General features: G+C 41.5%; 2 protein-coding genes across 2 annotated transcripts in view; one reads left to right on the forward strand and one right to left on the reverse strand.

The window, feature by feature from the left end:
• The window catches only part of CTXND1 (cortexin domain containing 1), a 413,279-nt gene that overhangs the window by 161,387 nt on the left and 225,299 nt on the right, over positions 1-26,593 (reverse strand). The gene's annotated exons all lie outside the window — the stretch shown is intronic.
• ABHD17C (abhydrolase domain containing 17C, depalmitoylase) lies at positions 4,316-17,210 on the forward strand. Its single transcript, XM_026677049.2, has 3 exons — positions 4,316-5,932; positions 12,326-12,505; positions 15,661-17,210. Exons 1-3 carry the CDS (start codon positions 5,415-5,417, stop codon positions 15,878-15,880), a joined length of 918 nt encoding a protein of 305 aa, XP_026532834.1. The 5' UTR covers positions 4,316-5,414; the 3' UTR covers positions 15,881-17,210.

Below are 26,593 nucleotides of genomic sequence, written 5' to 3' on the forward strand. Positions count from 1 at the left end.
ACATTTATAAAATAAAACATTTATAAATTGTTTATAATTTATAAACAATTCATTTATAATTCATTTATTTACAAATGAACAATTTATTATATATAATAAATATAATTGTTTCAACTTCTACCCTCAAAACAATGCTATAAAGCATTGTACACCAGAACAACTAGACACAAGGACATTTTCCCCCATGCCATTACTCTGCTAAACAACTAATTCTCACAACACTGTCAAACTATCTAAAAAGGCAGTATTACTATCATTATTCTCATCTTTCCTATTACCTATCTCCTTTTCTACTTATGACTATAACTTTGTTGCTTGTATCTCTATGATTTATATTGTTTTATTTAGTTTCCTAGTATGATTTATGTTGATTGCTTATTTAGTATCCAATGACTATCACTAAGGGTTGTATCCTATGATTTATGATGAATGTATGTTTATGACTACGATCATGATTTATCACTTATAGCTTTTATGTACACTGAGAGCATTTGCACTAAAGACAAATTCCTTGTGTGTCCAATCACACTTGGCCAATAAAGAATTCTATTCTGTTCTGTTCTGTTCTGTTCCATTCCATTATTCTATTCTATTCTTCATTCCAATACATTCTATTCCATTCCATTCCATTTACCCAAGTTTCAAGTTACCCAAGAGCTTGCTCTTCCTGAGACCATTATCTGTGAACTGACCTTAAATATCACATTTCGGTTCTTACTATGTTACAGAGACCGATTATGACATTGAACATGCAAACAAGTTAAATTCACTACTAACATGGGCAGCATCCTGCCCATACAATTTTATCTTTCTTGGTGACTTCAATCTACCTCATATTAACTGGACTCTAAACAAATGTACAACTGAACCCATACATGAAACCTTCTACAATGCTGTTACAAATCTGGGACTGAAACAACTAGTAACCAACAATACTAGGCTTAACAACTGCCTCGATCTCATCTTCTGCAATAGTTTGAATTCAATTTATGGAATACAAATTAAAGAATCCTTTTCCAACAGTGACCACAACATGATTGACTTTTGTCTCAACATACGTCCACACAAAAATCATCACAATGACAAAATCCCCAATTATAACTTCAAAAAAGACAACTATGATCTTATAATCAATGATATCTCTTCCCTTGTTTGGCAATTTCTATTCACTGGATGCAAAACTGTTGAAGACCATTACAACATACTCTCACTAGAAACCAAAAGAGCCATCAAACTATATGTACCAATAACAACTCCCAAAACCAGGAAAAACAGATTTACCCATAACAATAAGGAAGCTTCAGTCCATCACTTTGGCGAAAAAATATGGTCACGTTTCCAACTTCAAAAGCCGATACAAAAATCTATGCCACCAGATAAAAACTGAATGCACTAATTATCACATTAAACAACAGGAAAACCTTCTAAGCACAAATTCCACCCGTGCTTTCTACAATTTTGTAAACAACAAACTAAAAGACTCAAGGTCCATCCCACCCCTGAAAGGACCTAAAGGCAAAGACTGCAACGACGACACCATCAAAGCAAACCTCTTTAACCCATTCTTTGGCTCAGTATTTGTAAACAGCAATGGATCAAGGCCAGTACTTCCTAGTCGAACCACAAACAACTACAATGATCTAATTTCTAATACATATTTATTTTACAGAAGACATTGTTGAAAAAGCACTACGCAATCTAAAACCATCTCTATCTATTGGACCGGACAGAATATGTGCCTACTTCTTAAAAAAGCTATCCACTGCTGTTAAGCCTGGATTCCCCAACGGGTGTTAAGGAAAACAAACTAAACAGAATGTGCAGCGAAGTCAGATAGGAAGACAGGTAAATGTGTGAGATAAGCCTTCTCGTTAACACGCAGTAAAAATACAGATACGCTTGTGCTATCAAAATTATAATTTATTCCATTTAAGAATTATAGCATAGTCATTATAAACAGTCCATTAGTCATATACCAAATTCAGTCAAGTCTTGTCGAGGATACTCTAATTGCAAAGTCCGTGTTGAATAGCCAATGTCAGTACACTTACAATAAATCTGTCCAATCTTTATTTTCTCTCCGTTGAGAAAATATCTTCAAAATAATCCAACACTTCTTCTCCTCCCCGATCCAGCAAGAATGCAGTCTTCAATAAGCCAGCTAGTAATTAGGGATCAGTAAGCCAGAGAGTGCCTTGCTGCTTATATAGTACTTTTACAGCTGCACCCTTAATTACATTCCTTTAGCTTAAAGTCACATACACTTTAACTAACAAACCATGATACCTTATTTATTATTTTTACCCAAACCAGTTAGGGTAAACAATGTTATCCCTAACAACTGCCATAGCCGAACCTCTAAGCATAATCTTTGAAAAATCTTTCAGGACCAGCTCCTTGCCAAAACTATGGTCACAAGCCACGGTCATCCCCATCTTCAAAAAGGGAATCAGTTATTAACCAACCCATTATCCTCCACTTAGAGACAAACAACCTACTCTCTAATAAACAATTTGGTTTCAGAAAAAAAACTATCCTGTAATCTGCAACTCTTACACTGCAAAATCATATGGACTACACAACTCGATTAGGGCAAAGCAATAGACGCAATTTACATAGACTTCTGTAAAGCCTTTGATACAGTGGCACACATTAAAACTACTACTAAAACTAAAATCTTATGGTATCTCTGGACACCTACATAACTAGATAGAAGCATTCCTGTCAAACAGATAACAAATGGTCAAAATTGGGAGCATTCTATCAAATTCTGTACCTGTCAACAGTGGTGTCCCCCAAGGCAGCGTTATAGGACCAACTCTCTTCATACTCTACATAAATGACCTCTGTGATCATATTAAGAGCAACTGCATTCTCTTCTCTGATGATGTAAAGCTATTCAACACCACAGACAATACTACTACCCTCCAAAAAGACCTTGACTATGTATCAGAATGGTCAATCAAATGGCAACTTCAAATCTCGACAAATAAATGCTCTGTCTTACATATTGGCAAAAAAAAATCAGAAAATAAAATACAAGCTAAATAATCAAGACCTTGTTGAGGATCTAAACTTTGTCAAGGACCTTGGAGTACTCATCTCTAATGATCTAAGTGCTAGAGCCCACTGTAACTACATAGCCAAAAAGGCATTAAGAGTTGTTAATGTAATCCTACATAGCTTCTTCTCTGGTAATATCACACTACTAACTAGAGCATACAAAACATTTGCTAGACCAATACTTGAATACAGCTCATCAGTCTGGAACCCATATGATGTATCTGATATTAACACTATTGAAAAAGTCCAGAAATATTTCACAAGAAGAGTTCTCCGCTCCTCTACTCATTGCAGAATACGTTATGCCACCAGACTTGAAATTCTAGACCTAGAAAACCTAGAACTGCGCCGCCTCCGGTCCGATCTAAATATAGTATATAAAATTATACATTGCAATGTCCTACCTGCAATGAATACTTCAGCTTCAATCATAACAATACAAGAGCACACAATAAATACAAACTCAAGGTTAACCGCACCAAACTTGACTGCAGAAAATACGACTTCAGCAACAGAGTGGTCAATGTTTGGAATACTCTACCTGACTCTGTGGTTTCTTCCCCAAACCCCAAAAACTTTAACCTTAGACTGTCTACTGTTGACCTCACCCCTTTCCTAAGAGGTCTCTAGGGGGCATGCATAAGTGCACCAATCCTGCCTTTCGTCCCTGTCCTATTGTTTCTTTTTATTTTTCTTATATGTACCCATTTCATGTATTCATAACTATGTTTATTCTTATACCTGTGTCTTGTAAGCGATTGACAAATCAAATAAATACTAAAATACTAAAAATACCATTCCATTCCTGTTTTGCTTAAGGCTGAGGTCAGGCTTTTTGTAATGCCGAACAGGTCTACACAGTAGCAACCTCCCTCCCCTCCCTTGGACAAAGTGGGGACTTTTCCCATGTCAGTCTGCATAGTACAACTTCAGACACGGATCAAGCCGAGGTCATCTGAACAGGACCAGCTAAAAAGCGCCGGCTGCCTGCAGGATTCTGCCTGCAGGATTCTTCTAAAGATGCAGCAGTTTTAGCTGCGCCTATCCAGGGGGCAGTAGTAAGTCGCGGGAGGACTCTATGGTTAATACGGAGAAGGGACGAAAAGCGGTGGAGAATGCGCAGGCGTAGAAGGGGCGGTGAGACCAGCCGCTCTTCTGATTGGTCGGTTGGTCTCTCCCCCACACACCTCCTCTTCTCTCTTCCGGCGGTACAATGTTAAAGTGCTTCTCTTTCGCGGCCCAACCGTGGGAAACGGGGCGGGCTATGACCCGGAAGTGAACCCTCTCTGGTCTCCTACTCGATTGGGAGGAGGGAAAGGTAGTCCGGGGAAAAAAGACGAGGTCGGACGAGGCCCGGGCCTTGCCCTGAAGCCGCCGGGTCGCCTCTTTCCCGCTTCCGTCTCGGGACGCGCCCCTGCAGCCGCCTGGAGGGCGAAGGAAGAGGGAAGAAGCCTGACTATCCGGGCCTGGTTTTCTCTCGAGGCCTTCTCGCTCCTTCCCTTGGAGCTCCCCACCGCACCCCCCGCCCCAATTTCCTCGAGGCCGCCTTGAACGTGAAGAAGGCCTCAGGCTGGCTTAGAGGGCGGAGCAGGGTGGGCCCTTCCGTTTGTGGGGCTGCTTGGGTGGGGGTCTCCCTAACTTCAGGGCGGGGGGAATAAAACCAAGGGGGAGAGGGCTCTAGCTGAGGCTGGGAAGGTGAGCTTCAAACAAGGCAGGTGGGGGGTCCCAAGCATTAGAAGCCTTCGGGGATTAAAGGGAACGAGGAGGTGGTCGTGGAAGGTTATTTTGGGGTGCTTTGAGTGGGGCTTCGTTGAGGAAGGGAGTAAAATCTTGGAATATAGGGGCTGCCATAATTCCATTTTGCAAAGGAAAAAAAAAAGTCCCATAAAGGTGCTGGTTTTTCTTTTCCTTAGAAGATAATTGTAGGCTTGCTCTCTCCATGAGCCAGGAAGGGCCTTTGGCATCTTTCCATGTTGGTTTAGTGGGAGTCTGTGTAGAGATCATGCCAGGTTTGGGTACCTGGGGTAGGTGACAGTTTAGGAGGGTAGGCTTTCATGGTGGGTTAAAAAAAGAGGCGGCTAAAAGGGTCACACACGGAAAACTGTCCTTATTGGGGCTTAGGAGGCGTTTTCAGGAGGAAAATTGAGGATGGGCTTTGTTCTCTGGCGCCCATTCAGGTCTTGCTAGAAGCCATGGACTCCCTGGGTGTGGATTTCTAAGAGAATCATTCTGCCAGTTGATGAAACGGGGTCGCCTCTGGTCTTGAAGGGAAACGTTTTCCTTCAGGAATCATCTCTCTCGCGTCCTTTTGCCCCTCTCTCCTCGGTGCGGTTGTTCATCCAGCGTCTCTGATGCCAGAACAAGGCCCCAGAATGAACGGCTTCTCTCTAGGCGAGCTATGTTGGCTCTTCTGCTGCCCGCCTTGCCCCAGTCGCATAGCGGCCAAGCTGGCTTTTTTGCCCCCGGAACCCACCTACACTGTGATGCAACTAGAACAGCAAGAAGGCGCTGCTACGGTGGGGACGCCGACCAGCAGCTGTAGCCTCCATTTGACTGAACGAGCCGACTGGCAGTATTCCCAACGAGAACTGGATGCCGTTGAAGTCTTCTTTTCGCGCACAGCCCGGGATAATCGGCTGGGCTGCATGTTTGTTCGCTGTGCTCCTTCCAGCCGGTATACCCTGCTTTTCTCTCATGGCAATGCCGTCGACCTGGGCCAGATGTGCAGCTTCTACATTGGGCTCGGCTCCCGCATCAACTGCAATGTCTTCTCCTATGATTACTCGGGTTATGGAGTCAGCACTGGCAAACCATCGGAAAAAAACCTCTATGCAGACATTGATGCAGCTTGGCAGGCCTTGAGAACAAGGTAAATTGCAAGATGAGCAAAAAAATACCTGAGGAAATGGTGGCAGGTAGTTTTAAACGCATCTTTGGGGCGCTATCCTGTTTATAGCAACATGATTATGGGAGTTGTCACTGATGCAACTGTGTTGACTTTTCTTTTTGTGTTGATTGTTTGCAGTCATGTTTGCAATGCTGACTTCGTTGCAATCCCAGATATTCAGCTGACTGTCCGCCTTTGCATGTAACAGGCCTTTGTGCTTTTTAAATAGAAACCTTACTGCCAATGCTGCACAAATCTTTCTTAAACAGTTGATTTTTATGCAAAATCACAGTCTGTCTTGAATGTCCCTGATTGAACTGAAAATGGGAGGTTGCTACCAGGGATGCACAAGCCTTTAATCAGGTAACAAAACATCAGGTAACAAAAAAAGGCAATAATGATGTGTTGTAATTTATCCCTTTACCATGAGATTTGGTTTTCTGCATTCTTAGACAACTCAACAATATCATGGTGACAGTCAAAATGCAGCTATGCTTGTATTGTGCTAACTAGGTAGTATCAAACCTATTATGGTAGACTGCTTAACCTGTAATAGGTACGTGAGGACGGTCACATAAAAATTCTCCCCACACCAAGATAGATTTTAATAGGTTCAAAGTTCTTTTTCACAATCAGTAATGATCAGGAAATGTAGCATTTGTTGGCTTTTAGGGCTTTGGCTTTATGAAAGATCATGCTACCTGAGAACTTTGAAATTCAGGAAGTTGAAGTAGCGTACTTTTAATCTTTGGCAGGTTGTTGCTGGTATAATATGTGTTTCAAAGAAGATTGATAGCAAACGTGCTTTGGATTTAGCCGTTTAATTTGAGTATATCAGTTGAGTGTCTGGCTTGAAATTAATATTGAATAACTGCAGTCTTGAAGACAGATGTTAGGAGATTGTTCAAGTTCATACTGGCTAACAAGATCAATCAACTTTGAGGTTGAAGTCTTTTATATTTTCTTCTTCCAGCTTCTCAATCTATTACTCCTGCTGTCATTGAAGAGGGAATGAATGTTCAGTTACCTGAAAATGAGTCCAATTGAGCATAATAGAAGGCTTTCCAGGTAGTCCTCAACAATTAGGACCAGAATTTCTGTTGCTAAGCAAGCCTGTGGTTCAATGAGTCACACCCATTTTTATGACCTTTTTTTGCCACAGTTGTTAAGTCAATCTGACTTACTCCATTGATTTTGTTTGACTAAAGCTTTAAATGCTGATCACATGACCCCTGGCTCATTGCAACCATCATAAATATGGGATCATACATATTTTATGGGATGCTACAGCGGTTATAAGCATGAAGATCTGCTATAAGTCATTATTTTCCGTTCCATTGTAACGTCACTAAACAAACGATTGTAAGTTAAGGACCACCTGTATTGAATATGTAATGCCCAAGCTTACATGGGATACAGCCTATGCTCTATGAATAGTAATCTCTCAGTTTGGGATATATAGGTGAGATCTAGTTAGTATTGTTGCCATTCATGCAGGCAGCTGGAGTTGAGCCAACTCAAAGATGTTTTGTTTTTACTGTGTTTTTTTTACTTCCTATTTTGAAATTAACAACAGGATAACACAGTTGGAAGGGACTTTGGAGGTCTTCTAGTCCAACCCCTGCTCAATCAAGAAACCCTATACCATTTCAGACAAATGGTTGTCATGTAGTCAGTTGAGATCAGAGACTGAAAACTACTCACATAAGGAAATTGAGGTGCAATTTTTCCCCAACCCTTCCTTCACAAAGACTCCTTTATCCTGATGAGAAAGGGAGGGGAAAAAAGAAAAGAAAGTGAGTTCCTTTCATTTTGCATCTGTATTTTTATAATTCCTGTAATCTTAAATTAGAGGAACTACTAAATCTGTTTGGAATATGGTGACTCCCTTTCCAACTGTAATGAATTCACACATATTTAGCTCTTAATGTTTTATTCTTTGTGCAGTATTGGACAAGTTTATTTTTTTAAAACCAGAAAGCTACATGCTGTATGCTCACCATAGAATAATCACAGGTTATTAGTCACAGTCCTATTTAATAAAAGTACTGAGCATATTCAGTCAGAGAACTGAGATACAATGAGCTGGCATAATTTTTGCTGAGCAGCCCTTTCTGTTTTAATTGCAAAGTAATATTCAGTAACTGATAAGAGAGAAAAGTAATGGTTCAGAGGTCTGATAAGGGTTGGAGCTCCTTATGAGCTGAGAAAGATTAATTTATTTCTTCCTCACTTGCCTTCATTTCAATAGACTTCCCATAAAGTGAAATAGAGAACCATAACAATGCTGCAAGAGAGGGTTTTATGCATATCCTGCACTTAACCATTGGTTTGTTTCCCAATTGGATTTAGCGTATGTGAAGCCGTGATATAACTCAACTGTCTTGAAATAAATAAATCCTAGTGTGATGACGTCAGCTGTGTTTAATCTTTCCTATGATCAAGCTTTTATTTATTGCTTAGATGTGTATCCAGTCTTTGGACAGTGATCCAAGTCAAGATACTAGTTTCCAGATTTGCTGTGAGGCAAAAGTACATTGAGTTAGCCATAATGTGATCCCTTTTAATTTTTATCTTTTAAGTGAAAATATTTATTCTTTAGCAAGTGTTAAATGGTAGATTCTGAGTTTCAAAAAAATAAACAACCATCAGTAACTTCCTGCAAGTCAATAACCAGCTTTCTGATATAAACCTATGTGGTAAACTTCAACTAATGTCTGGCTTTTATATCTTAGGCTGCATTATTTTGCCAGGTTTTTATTCAGTAATCCACAATCTGAAAAACGTATTAAGCTGTTCACCATGTTTCATAAACCATACCAGTTGGTTTTGCACATGCACTAATCCACAATGAAAAAAAAAGATTCTCACAATGTGAGAATCTACTCTATGCAACAACAGTGGCTTTAAAAAATCCTTATTGGTTATGTGTGTATACATTGCATAAGCACCAAAGTTATCACATGTTAGGTCTATATCCCACTGTGCTCTAGGAAGCTTACATGGGGTGTCTCCATTTTATCCCCCCAAAAAAGAGCCTTTGAGGTAGATTTGGTGGAGAGAATAATTTATCCAAAGTCACTAATTTGCCTAGATGAAAATGGGTTTGGATCTCACTCCAAAACAGCACTATTTGTTATATATATATATTTTTAAATGATCTGATTTCCTGGAGCCATTTTTACTCATCACAGGTGGGTGCTTATTTATAAGACAATTTCCTGTTAATATAGATGCCTGTAAAGTATGTAGATAGAAAGGGGGAAAAATCTTGCATCCTGTTCCAGAAAACCTGGAGAAGAACTTCCTCTGATGGGTATCTGTTGCAGAATTGTTCGCCAGAGCTTGAGTTTGAACAGATATTGTGTATCACTCCAATTAAAAACAAACAAACAAAAACACAGTAAAGAAATGTAGCTTTCTTCTGAATTATTAATAGTTTGGGCAGTGAAGGGAATCCTTAAGTGGCTAGTAAATGCTTCCTGCTTGTAATAAACAATCCTTGAGATTTCTAATACTTCCTTTGCTGAAGGACCTCTTCAATTAAATACAACTAATTAAACGTACGTACAAAAGTTAGTTTTTCTGAACAAACCAGAATGGTAAAAACACACCTTTCAAGTGTTTATGGTTGTAATTTGAAAACCCAGGCTTTGTGTTTAACCTTATCCATTGCAAAATTTTACGCCATGCTTTGCAAAGAATGTCCTTATGTTGAAGACGTCCAGTAGTATCAGGTACCAATGTTAGCAGTTGGTATAAGAAGCAGCAGTTGCATTTAGCTACGTCTACCCTTTTCTATAGAAAAATAATTTGGGAATTCAGAGAGTAAGAGGCACCTAGCTTTGAGTAACAGTTTGCACAAAGTACTATATTGGAAAAGCGAATGTAGTATTTGTTCTCATATTAAGGTTCCAAATTGGGGATGGGGGGGAAGGATAACACTATCCCATAGTCATATTTGCAGTGGGACAGATAGAGCAAGTCCCAGTGGGTTTTTATTTAAGATGCCTTGGAATCTTCTGAAATTAAAAAGGTAGCATGGTAGTAAAAATCCTAATTTGTGTGCTGTTCAGAAAAGGAGGGCAGTAACGGGAACAGGAATAGCTGTAGCACTTATATACCACTTCACAGTGCTTTACAGCCCTCTCTAAGAGAGTCAGCCTATTGTCCCCCAACAATCTGGGCCCCCCCATTTTAGCAACCTCAGAAGGATAGAAGGCTGAGTCAACCTTGAGTCTGGTGAGATTCGAACCGCTGGCAATCAGCAGAATGAGTCTGCAGTACTGCATTCTAACCACTGCACCACCACGGCTCCTTTGCGATTTGTTTTGGTACAATTGGGGGGGGGGACTTTTTAAGGATTTCATATTCTTAACAGTATTTCTGTAAGTTAGAAAAGACTACCCCAATATTGTAGAAGAAGGATCTCCTTGGGGGCGGGGGGGGGGGGTAGTAGCTTGCAAGGCAGCATCAACCCAGTGCAGTTTGTGTGCAGAATTGCAGCTGTTGGAGCACCATTCTGGTTCCTCCTCTAGATGAATAGCTCTATGTTTTTATCTATGCAGCTACCCCCATCCTCTTCCCCACCCCCCAAAAAAGCCTCACAAAAGGCTGATTATTACAGAACAAGGGACAAAGAGTTGGATGCTTGATTTTCAGATCCTGAACTGTAAAAGAGAAGGGAAAAAATCACTTTGAAACATTTTCTCGGCATTTTTTGTATATCAGATTATACAAGTTCTGGTTGATTAGTAGTTCTATCATAACAAATTGGCAGCACAGATAGTTGTTTACAACTTATAAATAAATTTTTAGATTTGACTCCTCCCCTTTTTTCACAGGTTTTCTTTTTAAAGCAATGCCATTGTGGTCTTAAACTCATGCTGTGTTTAAATTGGTTTGGGAAAAGCTGAACCTGTCATTTCTGGTATACCTTGGTTCATCTATGTGGGCACTGTGTTTTTATTTCAGAATGCAAGTACGCTGTCAGCCAGTCCCAAAATGTACTAAACTTTACCTTTTCAACCCTGTATCTTTCCACTGTGTCCATCTTTTCTACTCGCTTCCTCCAAACATGCATTTGGCATCCTGTTGTGTTAGGGATTTTTGTAAAGGATGATCTGTACAGGAGTAGCTTGCTCATAAATTTTATTCTGGCTGTTCCATAAAGTCACATAGTTTTCTGTTTTCTTAGAGACATTTCCCCCCACCTTTTTCCTTCAAAGAAAATATTTTTAAGAGTGAGTCTATAACTCTCATGGGGCACTCTAAAGTCGGACTACTAGGTACTTGGCTCAGACAGCCTAAAACTTAAATACGTCCTGCAGGACAAATATGTTCGAATAAGGCTTTAAATACATCTATCTCATCTGTGCATACACCAAAATCAATCATGCCATACACACTTTATGATGGAATGCCGCAGCGTCTTCATACCAACCATTTGAAATAAACAGGTTTTCCCACTTTACAAGCAGAGAAACTGAGGCAGAAATAAATTATCCTTCAGATCCACATAGTGCCTTTGTAAAGAACTCAGAACAGTGCTTCATGCCCAGGCCTAGAGAAGCCTGGCATGGTAGATATTTGCTCAAAAAATGTATAATAATTAATTGCCTCTTTCATTCCTGTTTCCTGGTTTCTCTTCTTCGCCCCATCCTCCCCTAACATCATCTTCCTGCATGAGGAACTTGGCACTGGCGATCTGAAATATTGATGTCTAGCTGAAATAGAAAGTATTAATTAAGAAAATTTATTAAATGCCAGGAACGTGGCAAGTTATGAAATATATTTCTCTGACAGATGGTTACAATTAAGGCCAAAATGATAATGGTTGATAATTTTTTGCTTTTTATCTTTCCTCATATATTTCCCATTATCATACCCCAAGTGTAATTCATGTGTTGCATATATGAACTATATATATATAAGAGCCTCGGTGGTTAGAGTGCTGCACTGCAGGATGCTTCTGCTGACTTAACTGCTGCCTGCAGTTTGGCAGTTCAAATCCTACCAGGCTCAAGGTTGACTCAGCCTTCCATCCTTCCATGGTGGGTAAAATGAGGAGCCAGATTGTTGGGAGCAAGAGGCTGACTCTGTAAAAACCACTTAGAGAGGGCTGTAAAGCACTATAAAGCAGTATACAAGTCTTAAGTGCTATTGCTATATAAAGCCATATCAATAATATATTCCCAGAACTGTATAGAATCATCCCAGGATTTGACAGTGTGTTAGTATATACCTTATATCTTTAAAAAGTTGGTCTTTTTTCTAAAAATCTTATATCTTAAAAAATAGTTGGCTTTTTTAAAAGAAAGAATGACTTAAAAAAACCAAGGTGCATATCTGATCTCTTTTGCTTTCCCCTTGCAGGTATGGTGTCAGTCCTGAAAACATCATTCTGTATGGACAGAGTATTGGAACTGTTCCCACGGTAGACCTTGCATCTCGGTACGAGTGTGCAGCTGTAATCCTTCATTCACCTTTGATGTCTGGATTGAGGGTAGCCTTCCCTGACACCCGAAAAACATATTGCTTTGATGCTTTTCCAAGGTATGTGCAGAATTCCATCAATGGGAAGCATCATTCATTAGAAACAGTTAAATTCCATATGTAAGAAGAAAAAACTTAATCAGTACATTGTAAATTGTGAAAGGGGTAATAATAATCTGGGGTCTCTATTCTCTAACAGAATAGCAGCACAGCAGAGCTGAGCAGCATTAGAGGAGAAATATATCTGAATTCCATGGTCTTTGAAGTAAATCTGATCTTGGGCTGATTATTTATTTATTGAATTTATATTGCCGCCTATTCGCCCATGGCGACTCAAGGCATTTTATAGAATATAAAACCGTTACCTAGAGCTTGGAGCAGAGTGTGATATTAGAATAGTTGGTTGTGAAATGAGACTCACTGCAAAATATGTAAAGCTGCTTGGCAAGTAAGCACAAACTGGTGAAAGCAGGCAAGTTTGAAAACGCCATTTTAAAAGTTTTCATAGAATTGGTAGTACGAACGTTAGACTAGTTGGGAAAAATAATTATAATTATATAGAAAATAGAATAATTTCACAAACAGCCAGGATCTGCCATCTGGCTCACTCAGCTCACTCTCTTTTGGATTCTCAAGACTATTTGTTCTGACCCAAACCCTTGTTCAATAAAACATGAACCAAAGGAACAGCAACCTTTTAATGATTCTTACAAATCCCTGGTTAAAAGGCTGCTGCAAACTAATTAACTTTGATAAGCACAAGCCTCGCCAAAACTGTGCGAGGCTGCCAAGAATAACAGATAAGGTTACCTAGAAATATTTTACAACACAAGAGTCTTCAAATACTAATTAAGATACTGCAATGTCCATGAGGCTTGAGTTTCAAAAAGTCTTTGCTTCCTGCAAAGAACATCCTATTCACAACTGGCTTTTATCTTCTTGAAGGAGGGGCCATTACCTTGCAGCCTTACTCCCGAGTCACCCGTGCTGCTGTAGCTGCTCTCTCCTGCGAGCAGCTCTGCACTCACATGCACTTGGCACAGGCTCCTCGGGAACCTCCTCATCGCTACTGCCAGCCCCTACAATCTCTGAAGGCAGCACTCCACTCCCTCATGGCCTGGCCCCTCATCTGAGTCCTCGCTGTCCTCAACCGTCTGCACCTGCTGCCGGCTAACCACAACACTATTCTTTGCAGCAAGAAACAAGATTAGAGATACATTGGGGGTCCAACAGGTGTTTCTCCCTAGAAAAGCCCATCTGACTGCCATAAAATGGTCTTCTGCCTTTGTGCTCTATCTGCTAGATTTTGCCACTCCATTCCTGCATGCCAACCAGACATTTAAGATGCCCCTTTTTTACAATAAAGGAATGCCAGACAGATTTTGTTGTATTACATGGACAGTTTTGTTAATTCCTTGAAGGCAGCTTCTATGTCCTTTATCAGACACTATCCATTATGGAGGAGCTCAAGTGCAAACATTTGCATAACATTTTCCAGTTCCTGGTTTTGTTTTGTTTTATTTAGTCTACATACGGTATCTTTTGATGTCTTTTTGTCCAAGCATGGAAAGCGGGGACATGTTCTTAGGCAGAAGGGAATTCTGATTCTCCAGATGCTGCTGGATGTTGACGCCAATGACTATAACAAGTGTAGCCGAGGGAGAAGGGTGCCGAGAGGAGCAGTTCAATAGTGGGAGATGCACAAATGTTGAAAAGGTTCTCAGGTAGCAGAGCAGCAGTTGGCCTGCACTGTCATTTAGTTCAGTGCTCCCCAACCTTTCCAGCTGGGTGGCCCAGCACCCGGGGGAGGGTAGTGGCAGGCTTTAGAATGGAATAGAATAGAGCTGGAAGGGACCTTGGAGGTCTTCTAGTCCAGCCCCCTGCTCAAGCAGGAAAACCTATACTATTTCAGATAAGTGCCTGTCTAGTCTCTTCTTAAAAACCTCCAGTGATGGTGCACCCACTACTTCTTGATTAGTTTCCAACTCTTGCTTCTTGTCTTGCCCTCTGGTGCTTTGGAGAATAGCTTGACTCCCCTCTTCTTTGGGGCAGCCCCTAAAATACTTGGAATACTGCTATCATGTCACCCCTAATTCTTCTTTTCTTTAGACTAGCCAAACCCAAATCCTGCAGCCGTTCTTCATATATTCTATTCTCCAGGCCTTTGATTATCTTAGTTGCTCTTCTCTGCACTTTTTCCAAGGTCAAGGGACACAGCTCCTTTTGTGCGAGTGGTGCGAGCACACATCCTCCACTCGCACAAATGGAGCTTCGCACGAGAGCAGAGGGTGTTCATGTGTGAAGCTCCATTCACGTCTATGCCACGAGTGGAGCTTTGTGCACGAGCACTTGCCCTTTTCTCCCGTGGCCCAGTTTCAAACAAGCCATGGCCTGGTAGTGGGCCACAGCCCGGGGGTTGGGAACCCCTCATCTAGTTTGGAGACTTAAATTACCTCCAATCTGTCTTCAGTTGAGGATCTGTATACAAGCAGGAGTCAAAAAGAGGGCTGTGAAAATATTTACAGACCCCTCACATCCTGGACATAAATTGTTTCAACTCCTTCCCTCAAAATGACGCTATAGAGTACTGCACATCAGAACAACTAGACACAAGGACAGTTTTTTCCCAAACGCCATCACTCTGCTAAACAAATAATTCCCTCAACACTGTCCAACTATTTACTAAGTCTGCACTACTATTACTGTTAATCTTCTCATCACTCCTTATCACCCATCTCCTCCATATGACTTTATGACTGTAACTTTGTCACTTGTATCCTTACAATTTATATTGACTGTTTCCTAGTATGATTTGATTGCTTATTTGTACCCTATGACTATCATTAAGTGTTGTACCTGATGATTCTTGACTCTTGACGAATGTATCTTTTCTTTTATGTACACTGAGAACATATGCACCAAGACAAATTCCTTGTGTGTCCAATCACACTTGGCCAATAAATAATTCTATTCTAGTTGTCTAAGAAGGATGCTTTGGTACACTCATCCAGTGCTTTTCTGAGCCATTTATTGTTACTGAACCTCTCCCTAAAACGGATGACTTTCTTTTTTTTTAAAGGAATTTAGGCTGGTGGTTGATGGCCTTCTCCTTTAGAAACCTTCAAGGCTCCCGAGCAAAAGTTTCAAGAAACAAAAGTATGGCTGAGTGTTGCATCCTCTTTACTAACGTATTTGCTTTGTGCTTCTTTCCTCAGCATTGACAAGATTTCAAAAGTCACCTCTCCCGTTTTGGTGATTCACGGTACCGAAGATGAAGTCATAGATTTTTCCCACGGTTTGGCAATGTATGAGCGATGCCCCCGGGCCGTAGAGCCCCTTTGGGTGGAAGGGGCTGGCCACAATGACATCGAGCTCTATGCACAATACCTAGAACGACTAAAACAGTTCATATCTCATGAACTTCCTAATTCCTGAAAACACCTAAAGTACTTGATATTTTTTCCTTTATTTTTTTTCCTTTGCTTTTTTTTTACCTCATTTAACTGTGAATAGAAGAGTTTACCTGTTTTTGCACATGCATTAACTGGATTAACTGTCATAGCTTTATACTATGAAGAAAAGCCCTTTGGATAGGGCAGATCCAATCAAGTCTTGACTGTCTCCTTTTTTATATCAGGAAACTATTCTCATGGCCACTACTGTAACCCACACAATATTTTGTACTTTCCTTACACTAGAAGAGCTGGAGACATAGAAGGACAATGGATGAACGTGAGGACACTATTTAATTTAAGTGCAGGATAATATTTCCACATTTTCCTATCCTGCCCTTCAGGTAGTTTGTCTTAGATATCTGTATGTATAGGGTCCCCCCCCCCCTTTTTTTTTTTTAAATCTTCCCATGATCTGGAATACAAAGGATCTGGACCACAGCTTCAGTCTTAGAGCATTTCCCATGTCACATTTTTAAACTGTGTTATTGTAACTGGAAAGAAATTTTGTGGTGATTTTTCATTGTGTTTCTTAGGGGAGCATTTTGGGCGACTTTTCCTTCCTAACTACAATATTTAATGAAAATTTCTGGACAGTGCCCACAGTTTGGTACTGAGGCAATTCTCGGGCAACATTTCAATTGTCTTTTTTTGCAGATTTACAAAATGAAATACTTGGAAAGTCATAATAACTAAATGGATATGAATTCTTTTTAAAAAAAAACTGGAAGAAATGTACAAATTTACTAACCCCATTCCTAAGATAATGTTCTCAATCTTAAATAAGAGCCAGCTTTGGCAGTTACTTGTGTGACTTGCATTCCTTCTAAAGGTTGTTTTTTTAAAAATATTGTATATAAGTGGGTTTCCTTTAATGCATAACTCCTGGCAACTTATAAAATTTAAGTCTAGTTAACAAATTCTGGTTTATATATGAATATGTTTTGTTATAAGTTTTTATCCCTGCCTTGCTTTCTATTAAAGGTTTTATAAGATTACCAGGACAACTAACAAATTGCACATTCATTTTTTGATGAATTTGTGTAACTCTTTCATTGAAACTGGTCCTTTTTTTGTTTGTTTGTTTAGGGGAAATTTTTCATTCTGACACTGGAATTGCACAGAATATGCAAAACACTCTTTACATCATTACACTAAAAGGCCTAAAGTTTTGTCCCCAAGTTGAACGGCCTTAAGTGTACTGTAAGCCTTTGATTGTTGTACAAAGAGATTGCAATTGATTATGGTTTGTGTATTTGTTGCCAGAATGCAACAACAGTGGTTGTAATGGAATAAAGGATGCATGGAATAGAGATTGCCAATTATTGTATTGCTTTTTCCTAGTCACTGTACTGTAAATGAAGAATACATAATGAAAATATTTCTGTTGGTATCTGCCAGAGGATGATAGAAGGAAGAGAGAAGCTTTCATTTGAGATATTATTTTGTTGCAGTATGGAACTATGGCGGCTTAATGATGTCACTGTTGGAATCAAACAGGGAAATTTAAATTGCTAATCCCCATTTTAGAAAGAGCATCTCTTTGGGGGGGTCATCTTGTGTCCTGCCATGTGTGGCTATTCTGAGTTTAGTTGTGTTTGATTGGTTCAAAAATTCTGCCAAGTATTTTCTGTGTAGGTCTAAGTATTAACCCGTATATTCTGTCTCGGGCACATTGTAGACCAATTTAGCATTTCATCGTTCTCAACCCCTGGAGTTCTCTCTCCCGTGGCACCGTTTCCTAGCATTCTGAGTCACGGCAACCACAAAAATTGTATATAAGTCCCAGAAACAGACATAACTTTCCTCTTATTGGGAAGAAACAGCCAAGGAGAATTCCCAGCCTGTATTGCATCATGACTTTTGACTTGCAGGTTTGTTCTGTAGTGTCCCCCGATCTCTCCAAAAATATTAATTGTGGTTTCTGACTGTCAAAAGATTGCTTATCCTGCCCAGTCTGGTTGCTGGTGGTGGAGGCTTTAATGACAAGTCATAGAGCAGACCCTTCCCCTGAGCACACAATGGCAGAAGATCTCCAGGAGACTGGCAAGCCACCTTTTAATCCTGACCTTGGCCCTGTGAAATCTTTGCTGGAGGAAACCTAGGCGTCCCTAGATGCAAGCTGCAAGACATATTTGGCCATTTCTATTCCAAGGGCCGTTATTTATAAGAGCCTGACACAGGCTTCTCTGCTGCCAATAAGTAAACTCTGAATGCGACAAAGAACTTCAGTGTTGCAGCACTGCCTCTCAAATAAACACCTGCCTTTCGATGCATGTAAAGCAGCTGCATAAGGAAGATACTGGAGAATTTTTACAGACAGCTACTAAGTTTAAAAAAATATCATATTCAAAGCTCTGGCTGTGGCAGGAATGCAGTTTCCCTCACATCAGTGCTTGAGATTGAGAAGGTTTGTTACTTAGTGCAGCAAAGCCAGAATACTGATAATGTATTAATTTTGTCGCCTGGGAGATAAAAGAATGAAGAACATTTCTTCTCAGTGCATGGGAACACAGTTCAGTAAATTTTGTGAATATGTGTGAAGACAGTTTAGTAAACCATGGTTTAACAAATTGGGAAAACCCAGCCTTTGTATTCATTTTTTTTATTTATTCAATTTCTGGAAGGTATTAGTGTTTTATACCATCTTCAAATGCTACAAATTGTCCACAACCTCTATACATCTGATGAAACCCCACTACTTCTCCCAAGCAATTGGTTTTGCTATCCAAATGTTTCTCACTTTAGCTGCATTCTGTTCAGGTTTCCCAGGACTTCCTTTCAAATATTTGAACGTGATTGTTGCCTTGCCTTATCAGGAACAAGTAACTCCTTTCTAGTTTCCCTCACTATCTTGATCACTCTTTTTTGGGTTTCTGAAATCTGAGTGCCTGTTTTTTGCAACATCTTTTCTTAAACCACATCCACTGGTGCAATAGTCTTGCAGGATAGGTACAGTTATAAATGTGTTTATAAGTGTACCCTATCCTGTCGTACTTGCTGATGGTAACTGAACACAAGACCCAATTGGCTGCTTGCATCCATTAAACATTTTTCAGTTCTAGGGTGAAACATTGGGATTGGATCTTTCTCTGATGTACCTAAAGTGATTGTCCCAAATTGGGATTTCATTTACCTCCCACCTACTCCATCTCCAATACATAAAAGTACTAAAAATGTTGCTTGCACTATCTTAAGTTTCATGCCTCACACCAAAAGGCTTGTGTTCAACCAGTTCTCACATCAGCTGATCCTGTGAAGTTAACTTATCCAGACTCCTATTAAGTTCATGTCAATAGACATAGGATTAGAGCAGCCATTCCTCCAAAGAAAGATTATTTTATTAAGTGCATTTACAAGGAGTGGTGTGGTGGCCTAGAGGCGGAGCTCTCACCTCACAATTAGGAGGCTGTGAGTTCAATCCTAGGTAGAGGGAGATATTTCTCTCTGTGCACACTGAGAATGTATCAGCTGAACAAAACTTTGCATTGGCAACAGGAAGGGCATCCGGCCAGTAAACACTCTGCTAGCTCCATTCAGTTGCCCAGACTCCAAGCTGCAAGGGATTATGGGGTCGTTAAAAGATGAGATGATGATTAAGTACATTTACACTTGGCTCAGAGATCCCTAGGTTATTCATGATAGACAGCAACAGTGAGGAGGAATAATTACCCAACCCCATGAGCTGCAAAGTAAATTTAGAAAGCTCAGAAGGGGTGTTGCTGGTTAGAAGGAATAATATTTATTAAGGGTCTTCTTTGGGAACTCTGCAAGGATCAAGGAGGGAGGATAAGTCCCAAAGCTTCTCTAACTAACAAGACGGGCAGCAAGTGTTCGTTTCGTTCCAAAGGTGCTTTTTTCAAGAGGCTTCCTTGTTTTTCTTTGAAGACCTTTCGCTTCTCATCCAAGAAGCTTCCAAGAAGTCCAGTTGCCTCTTGGAAAAAAAAAAAAAACACCTTTGGGACAACCATGACTGAGAATCTCCATAGAGATGGGTTCCTTTCATCGATTTGGGAAATGGGTGAAGAATAAAATGATCTGCAGCTGGCCCATCCGATGATTCAAGGTGGGAGACCCTGAAGAGGCTGTCAGCTTATTTAGCTGACAGCTTATTATTCAGCTTATTCCTGTGCTGGCTCGATCCAAAACGTTACTGAAAAACGGCTCTTCGCTGAAAAAGGGGCGCTCTTATCCTCGCGTAGTTCGAGGCGGGAGAGAGGAAACCTGTAGGAAGGGTAGAGTTTCGGAGCACCGGCGAAAAACTCGGGGAGGGAGGGGGCGGCTTTCCTCCCGCATTATGCTCAGGTCACGCGAGGATGTTGCTCTGCGCGCTTCTTCACCAGCCAAATCGCTCTGCTCGAAATCCCTCGCCGGTCCGCGGCTGGACGCCTTCCTTGCGGATCTTGCTTGGCAGGATGTTCTCTTGGTCCCCCAAGGCGTGCGCTTTCCCTCCTTCCCTTTCCCCCATCCCCATTCTCTGCGCCAGGATCGGTCAGCCCCGTGCAACTCCAGGTGGACGCTTGAGAGTCGCACAGTTGGGCGACGGGACTGGCTCCGAAAGAGCCCTACGCCTGGTTGCAACCTTATCCCGAGGAACCGCACCTGAGAGAGGGGTGTTTTCAGCGGTTCTGGCTGGGAGGAAGCGGCCTCGGCAGGGCTTGCCCCCGATTAATGAAGAGAAGGTGGCGGCAGGAGCGCTCGGATCGTTTTGGAGCTCTACTGGACTTCTGCGCCTCCGTTGCGCACTCGCCTTCCTCTCCTTGAGTTGGCCGGGCTTATGACCTAAGATTTTCCAGATCCCGAAAAGTGGGCATAGGAGGAGGATATTCCTCTCCGGAGGGGTCGTGTAAATTCAGGAATGAGGAGAGGGCGCGGTCCTGGGTTCCTCCTGGAGTAATCCGAAGCGCCCCAGAACTGCGAGAATCATTCCTCACCGTCCCTTTCCGAGACGGTAAGATTGAGATCTCTGGATCGCAAACCTGACCACGAAGTCAAGAAGAAACATTACCAGCAAACGCAAAGATGTCGAGACTCTAGAAGAAAGCAGAGAAGAGCAACCAGGGTGATTAGGGGACTGGAGACTAAAACATACCGTGAACTGTTGCAGGAACTGGGCCAGGCTAGTCTAGTGAAGAGAAGGACCAGGGGAGACAGGATAGATAGCAGTCTTCCAATATTTGAGGGGCTGCCACAGAGAGGAAGGGGTCAAGCTATTTTCTAAAGCATCTGAAGGCCAGACAAGGAACAATGGATGGAAACTGAACAAGGAGAGGTTTAACCTGGAAATAAGGAGAAACTTTCTGACAGTGAGAACAATCAACCCATGGAACAGAAGTTGCCTTCAGAAGTTGTGGGAGCTTCATCACTGGAGGCTTTCAAGAAGAGACTGGACTGCCATCTGTCAAAAATGGTGTAAGGTCTCCTCCTTGGGTGGGGGGTTGGACTAGATGACCTACAAGGTCCCTTCCAACTCTGATTATCTGTCAATCTGTTAAATGTAACAGATACAGGGACACTTTCCATTTGGTGTGGGCATTCTCTTTCTCTCCATCTTTTGGACAAGGAGAGATTTTCCTAATAGTCAATGCAGGCTTCAGAGGATAGGAGTTGCACTGCTTTATGTTTTTATAACTTGAGTTCCTTTTCACACCACCCCATAACACAGTTTGATTTCAGTTTAGAGTGCAGTGTTTTTCTAAGCCACAATTTACAGCCTAGTCTAATGCACCCATCCAGCCAATAGGGGCCTAGACCAGGGGTCTCCAATATTGGCAACTTTAAGACTTGTGGACTTCAACTCCCAGAGCGCCCAGAGAATTCTGGGAGTTGAAGTCCACAAGTCTTAAAGGTGCCATGGTTGGAGGCTCCTGGCCTAGACAACAGACTATGTTAAAAGCAAAGCACATGTGGGCAAAAGTTGGAAAAAGCTCTTACTTTTCCTTCATCCCAAGGATTTATGATAAATCTTTGCAATCCATCCTTTGGGGCCTTCAGTACTGTGGTTTGCACAAGACACATTTTGAACCCCTTGCCAAATGCTTTGGGGCTAGTTTGTGTGGTCCACCTCATTGTGCCAACTTGTTACTTAAAAATTGCATGAGCCCAGGCACTTGGATTCCTTTGCCAATTTTGGTTCAGGGAGTTGCATATTTTATTTTTATTTATTTATTTGCTATCCATCTCGCCAAAAGAGACTCTGTGGTGCAAACTTCAGCAGAGTTGGGCATCGCGTGTTTTTTTTCCCCCTCTGAAAGACCCAAACAGGGGATCCAGTTGCTTTTTCTCCATCAGACAAGAATCTCTTTTTTGCTTTTTAATAACCGTTTATTACTATTGATATGCTACCTGTCTCAATGACTTGTGAACCTTTTTAAACAAAGAATGGTGAGAGCTTCTTCTCCGGTACTCTTAAGTGAGGTTCTGATGAAAGGAATTTTCTTTGTTAATGTTGACAATGTGAAGGTGTTCAAAAATGGAAAGCTTTTGAACACCTTCCTTTTTGCGGAACTTTTCTGCTAAGGCAGATTTTTTTCACCCCTGTTCCTTCTTTTTTTTTTTTAGAAGCAACAGCCAGAACTTTAACATTAAACTTTAACCTTAAACTGCCTACCGTGAACCTCACTCCATTCCTAAGAGGTCTGTAAGGGGGCGCACCTAAGCGCACCAGTGTGTTTACCATCCCTGTCCTACTGTTCCCATTTATTCATACCGATTTATTATGTATATACTTATACCCATTTATACTTATATGTTTATGTGTTATGTTTATACTTATACTTGTTTTCTCATACATGCTTGACAAACAAAATAAATAAAATAAAATAGAACTGCAGCCCAAGCTGAACGCATCAGCTGGCCTCTTTTGAGGTCTTGATCCCAACATTTCTCCAGCCGGAGAGAACAGCAATGGGTTGCCCCCCAAGAGCTCTTCCTCACCAGGAAAACCCCTCTGACGGCCATGGGAAAGTCTTCCTGCCTACTTCCCTTCTGCTAGTCTTTGCCAGGTTCCTCCTCCTTTTTCTTCCTGCTTGCCAGCCAGATGCTGACCTAAGATACTCAAGCAATCATTTAGGATGTCCTCTTTTTATGATAAAGCAAAACATTTCCCCCCCCCCCCCATAAATGGCCCATAAATAGAGCTCATATCAGGCTATTTTGCCTGCAAATGTTTGTTTGAATCAGTGGGAGCAACTGAGAAAATGCACCTGTTGCTATGGAAAACCTGATGCGGGAGACTGTTTTCCCTTGTTCCATCCGCCCAAGCTTTGATTCCCCTTACATCTTCCTTGATAGAGACTGCCCTGAATAATTATGTCAGTGCACCAGTTCCAAGAGGGCCCTGTTCTGGGGGGGGACCGGGGGGGGGACCCAGAACTTCCCTGAACGAGCTGACTGGTGATGAGATTCAAATATGTTTACTACCAGTTCTGTGGGCTTGGTTTGGTGGGCATGGAGGGGAAGGTTACTGCAAAATCCCATTCCCTCCCCTCCCCACCCCACTAACCTGCTTTCCAGCTCCGTTCTCCTGTGCAGGGCAACAAAAGAAGACCCAGGCGATCAGCTGGGACTCAATGGGAGGCAGAGAAGAGATGGGATTGGCAGGGCCAGTCAGAGGTGGGATTTGCCAGTTCTCTGAACTACTCCAAATTTCCACTATCAGTTCTCCAGAGCTGGTCAGAACCTGCTGAATACCCACCTCTGCAGCTGACCTTGGTCCCCTCTTTCCATGAGCAAACATTCAGGAGCTGGTTCTACTCTTTCCACGCCAGGGAAAATGAAGCTCCCAGAACTGTTCACTTTTAAATTGTTTTTCCAAAAGGGGAACTGGGAAAAAGTGGGAGTGGGATGATGGGATTGTCCCTTATCTGAAGCCCGTGAACCAGATGGCCTGAATGGGCAGGCTAGATTGGACTGGTGGTTTCCACTCTGTGACTGGCAAGCCTTGGATGGAGGGGTGTGTGTGTGTTATCAACAGGTGTGGTATGGTGTGATCAGTGCCTGATGGGGAAGGTGGGAATTTTGGTAAACTCTTCTTTGCTCAATTAAATGGTCCAAGAATCTCATATTTGGTGGGAACTTGGGGTGGGGGGGAAGCCCATTTGTTTCACAAAAAAAAGAGATGGCAGAGATGTGGCAAACGGAGGGCCAGCAAAAAATGTTTAGGGTTAACAAAAAAAAGGAAGGCAGGTTATATGGTGTTTGTAAAACTGACCATGCAGTTATTTAAATATTATTTGTAACAATTGGAGGGTAGAATGGAATCTAGGAAGTGCCATATCCCTCTCTGATATATTGTGTCTTTGAGTCCAAAAATAGTTCTGAAAGTTTAATCTGGTTTTTAGAAGAAAGGTTGAATCTTAAGAGTTCTCTGTGGGATCTGGGTTACAAAGATTCTCCCAGAAACCTCTGCCTCTCCTAAACCCCTGGATCTACTGAGAAGGCAACATCTCTCTGAATCAGGGGAATGAAGGTTATTTCTAAGAAGCAAAACAAGAAGCAACGGATCGAAACCGAACAAAGAAGAAGCAGCCTAAAACTAAGGAGAAATTTCCTGACAGTGAGAACAATTAACCAGTGGAACTGCCTGTCTCCAGAAGTTCTGGATGCTCCAACACTGGGGGTTTTCAAGAAGAGACTGGACAAATGGTATAGGGCAGGCAACCTTGGCAACTTTAAGACTTGTAGACTTCAACTCCCAAAATTTTGGGAGGAATTCTAGGAGTTGAAGTCCAGAAGTCTTAAAGATGCTAAGGTTGGAGACCCCTGGTATAGGGTCCCTCCAAAGATTATTCTGACACCTTTACCTGGCCCTCCACTCAGACTTGGCATCCTCAGTTTTCCTGCCTGAGCAGAGGGTTGGACTAGACCCTTCTCCCTTCCTCTCTCATTCCCTCTTTTGCTCTCTTTCCCTCTTTTTCCCTCTCTCTCTCAAAGCCACGGCTGGCCAAGCGCTCTTCCCTATCTTCCCCTCTCTCTCCCCCACTCTCTCTCTCCCCCCCCTCTCTCTGTGTGTCTCTCTCCCTCAAAGCTGCGGCTGGCCTTTCCTTGGTGCTCTTTGCTATTTTCATTTCTTCTTTTTGGAATCAAGACTGGCTGAACAAGGATCGCCAGCTGCACTGGAAGCATCCCTTTGGGTGACTCTTCTTTTCCTCGGGTGTGCACGCCATCCTCCCGGCCCTGCCACAGCTCCCAGTGGCCAGCCAGGGGTTGCTACCAGTTCTGCAACCCACGCCAAATCACTGCTACTAGTTCTCCCGAATAGGTACCAACCGGTTGAATACCACCTCTGTGATCCATCATATATTGAAGATTGAAATCAATCCATTCGCAAGGCTATCAGAGAGCCTTCCAGACCACTGAACGAAGAAATACTTGACTAAAGTAGAAAAGAAAGAAAATAGATATAAATGGTGACTGCCCATCGTTTTTCTAGAGCAATGAGAGTTTACAGCATCTCCTTCAAACAGCTGGGGATAATGGGAGGTACAGTCCTGCAGGATGAAAAGAGGCAATTTGTTAAATCAAGAGGCAAATTGAACTATATGTTCCCTTGTCTCATCCACTGGAATAAAGCACCTATTTACAATTGCAAACACACTACCAAGTAATTTAAAATCAAGAATTAATTTTTCTACTAGCAGACCTTGTTTCAGTTTCTTTTTACTTTTTTTTCATATTCGGTTTTGTTTGCACTGGGAAGAAATTGGCGTAAAAATGATCTTCAATTATTTCTAGGAAGGAGAGAAAGATTTACAGTACAATCATTATCTTTCAAAGCCTACTAACTGATATTTATTATGGTCCCTGTGTGCGAATTGGGTGGCCACATAAATTATCTTCTATCCTAGTTACAACAGATATTATTGACATTCAAAACAATCCTCCACTAAATGCACATCATGTCCAGTTTGCCCTAAAGTTTGTTTTAATGACTGTTGTTCTTTTTTAGGAGAGAAGCGGGAAAACTCCTTCACTGGGTGTCATAGGAAATGTTTGTGGATCACTATCAGTTGCTCGTGGCGTTTGGACATACCAAAAATTCAACGTAGATGAAATCTATACATTATGACTATCACCTGGTATTTCCTAACACAATGGATGTCCTTGAGAAATTGATAGGAAGGATATTAGAAATGGGATTAATGGGTTAAAGGGCCCCCTATTGGTCAAAGTGGAAATTACAGGCTCTTCCTTTGGTGAAAACAACTTTTTCCAACAACTTTTGGTGAAAACAAACTTTTTCCAACCTTGGAATTCTTTCAGCTGTGGCTTCTAGTTGGTGCAACACTTGCCTGTGTCTTATTCACCAGTCTTTATGGGGGTCTGAAGTAGTTGTGACCTTCATTAGAAATATTTCCTCTTTTTTCTATTGCTCTTTAGTTTTCCCCAGATAAAAAGGTTGCAATGACTCTAGAATTAGTCATGCCACACTAAGGATGTTGAGTAAGACATTTTGACCCTGAAAGTAGTATGGGGAAAGATGCCACCGCTGATGGAGGCAAACTTATTATTTGTCATGTGTTTATGGAATATTACATGCCTTTTACATAACAGCTCCATGTCCATCACCTGGATCCCCACATTTTGAACTCTACATGAAAACTCTTTAAAAATTGATAAGTCACCTACTTAACTCTTGGTACTAAGCCAATACCTGGGTGTGTTTTTTTTTTAACTCTACTCCCAGAATCCTTAG

This window comes from Notechis scutatus, chromosome 11 (assembly GCF_049901735.1).
Source record: "Notechis scutatus isolate UNSWTSFEM ecotype Mainland chromosome 11, rNotScu1.2, whole genome shotgun sequence".
NCBI lineage: Eukaryota > Metazoa > Chordata > Lepidosauria > Squamata > Elapidae > Notechis > Notechis scutatus.

Excerpts from the sequence above, each read along its gene's own strand:
- ABHD17C (XM_026677049.2), top strand. The coding sequence starts at position 5,415 with ATGCCAGAACAAGGCCCCAGAATGAACGGCTTCTCTCTAGGCGAGCTA. Across the intron at positions 5,933-12,325 it reads TGGCAGGCCTTGAGAACAAG|GTATGGTGTCAGTCCTGAAA; the intron begins GTAAATTGCAAG and ends TTCCCCTTGCAG. Across the intron at positions 12,506-15,660 it reads TGCTTTGATGCTTTTCCAAG|CATTGACAAGATTTCAAAAG; the intron begins GTATGTGCAGAA and ends TTCTTTCCTCAG.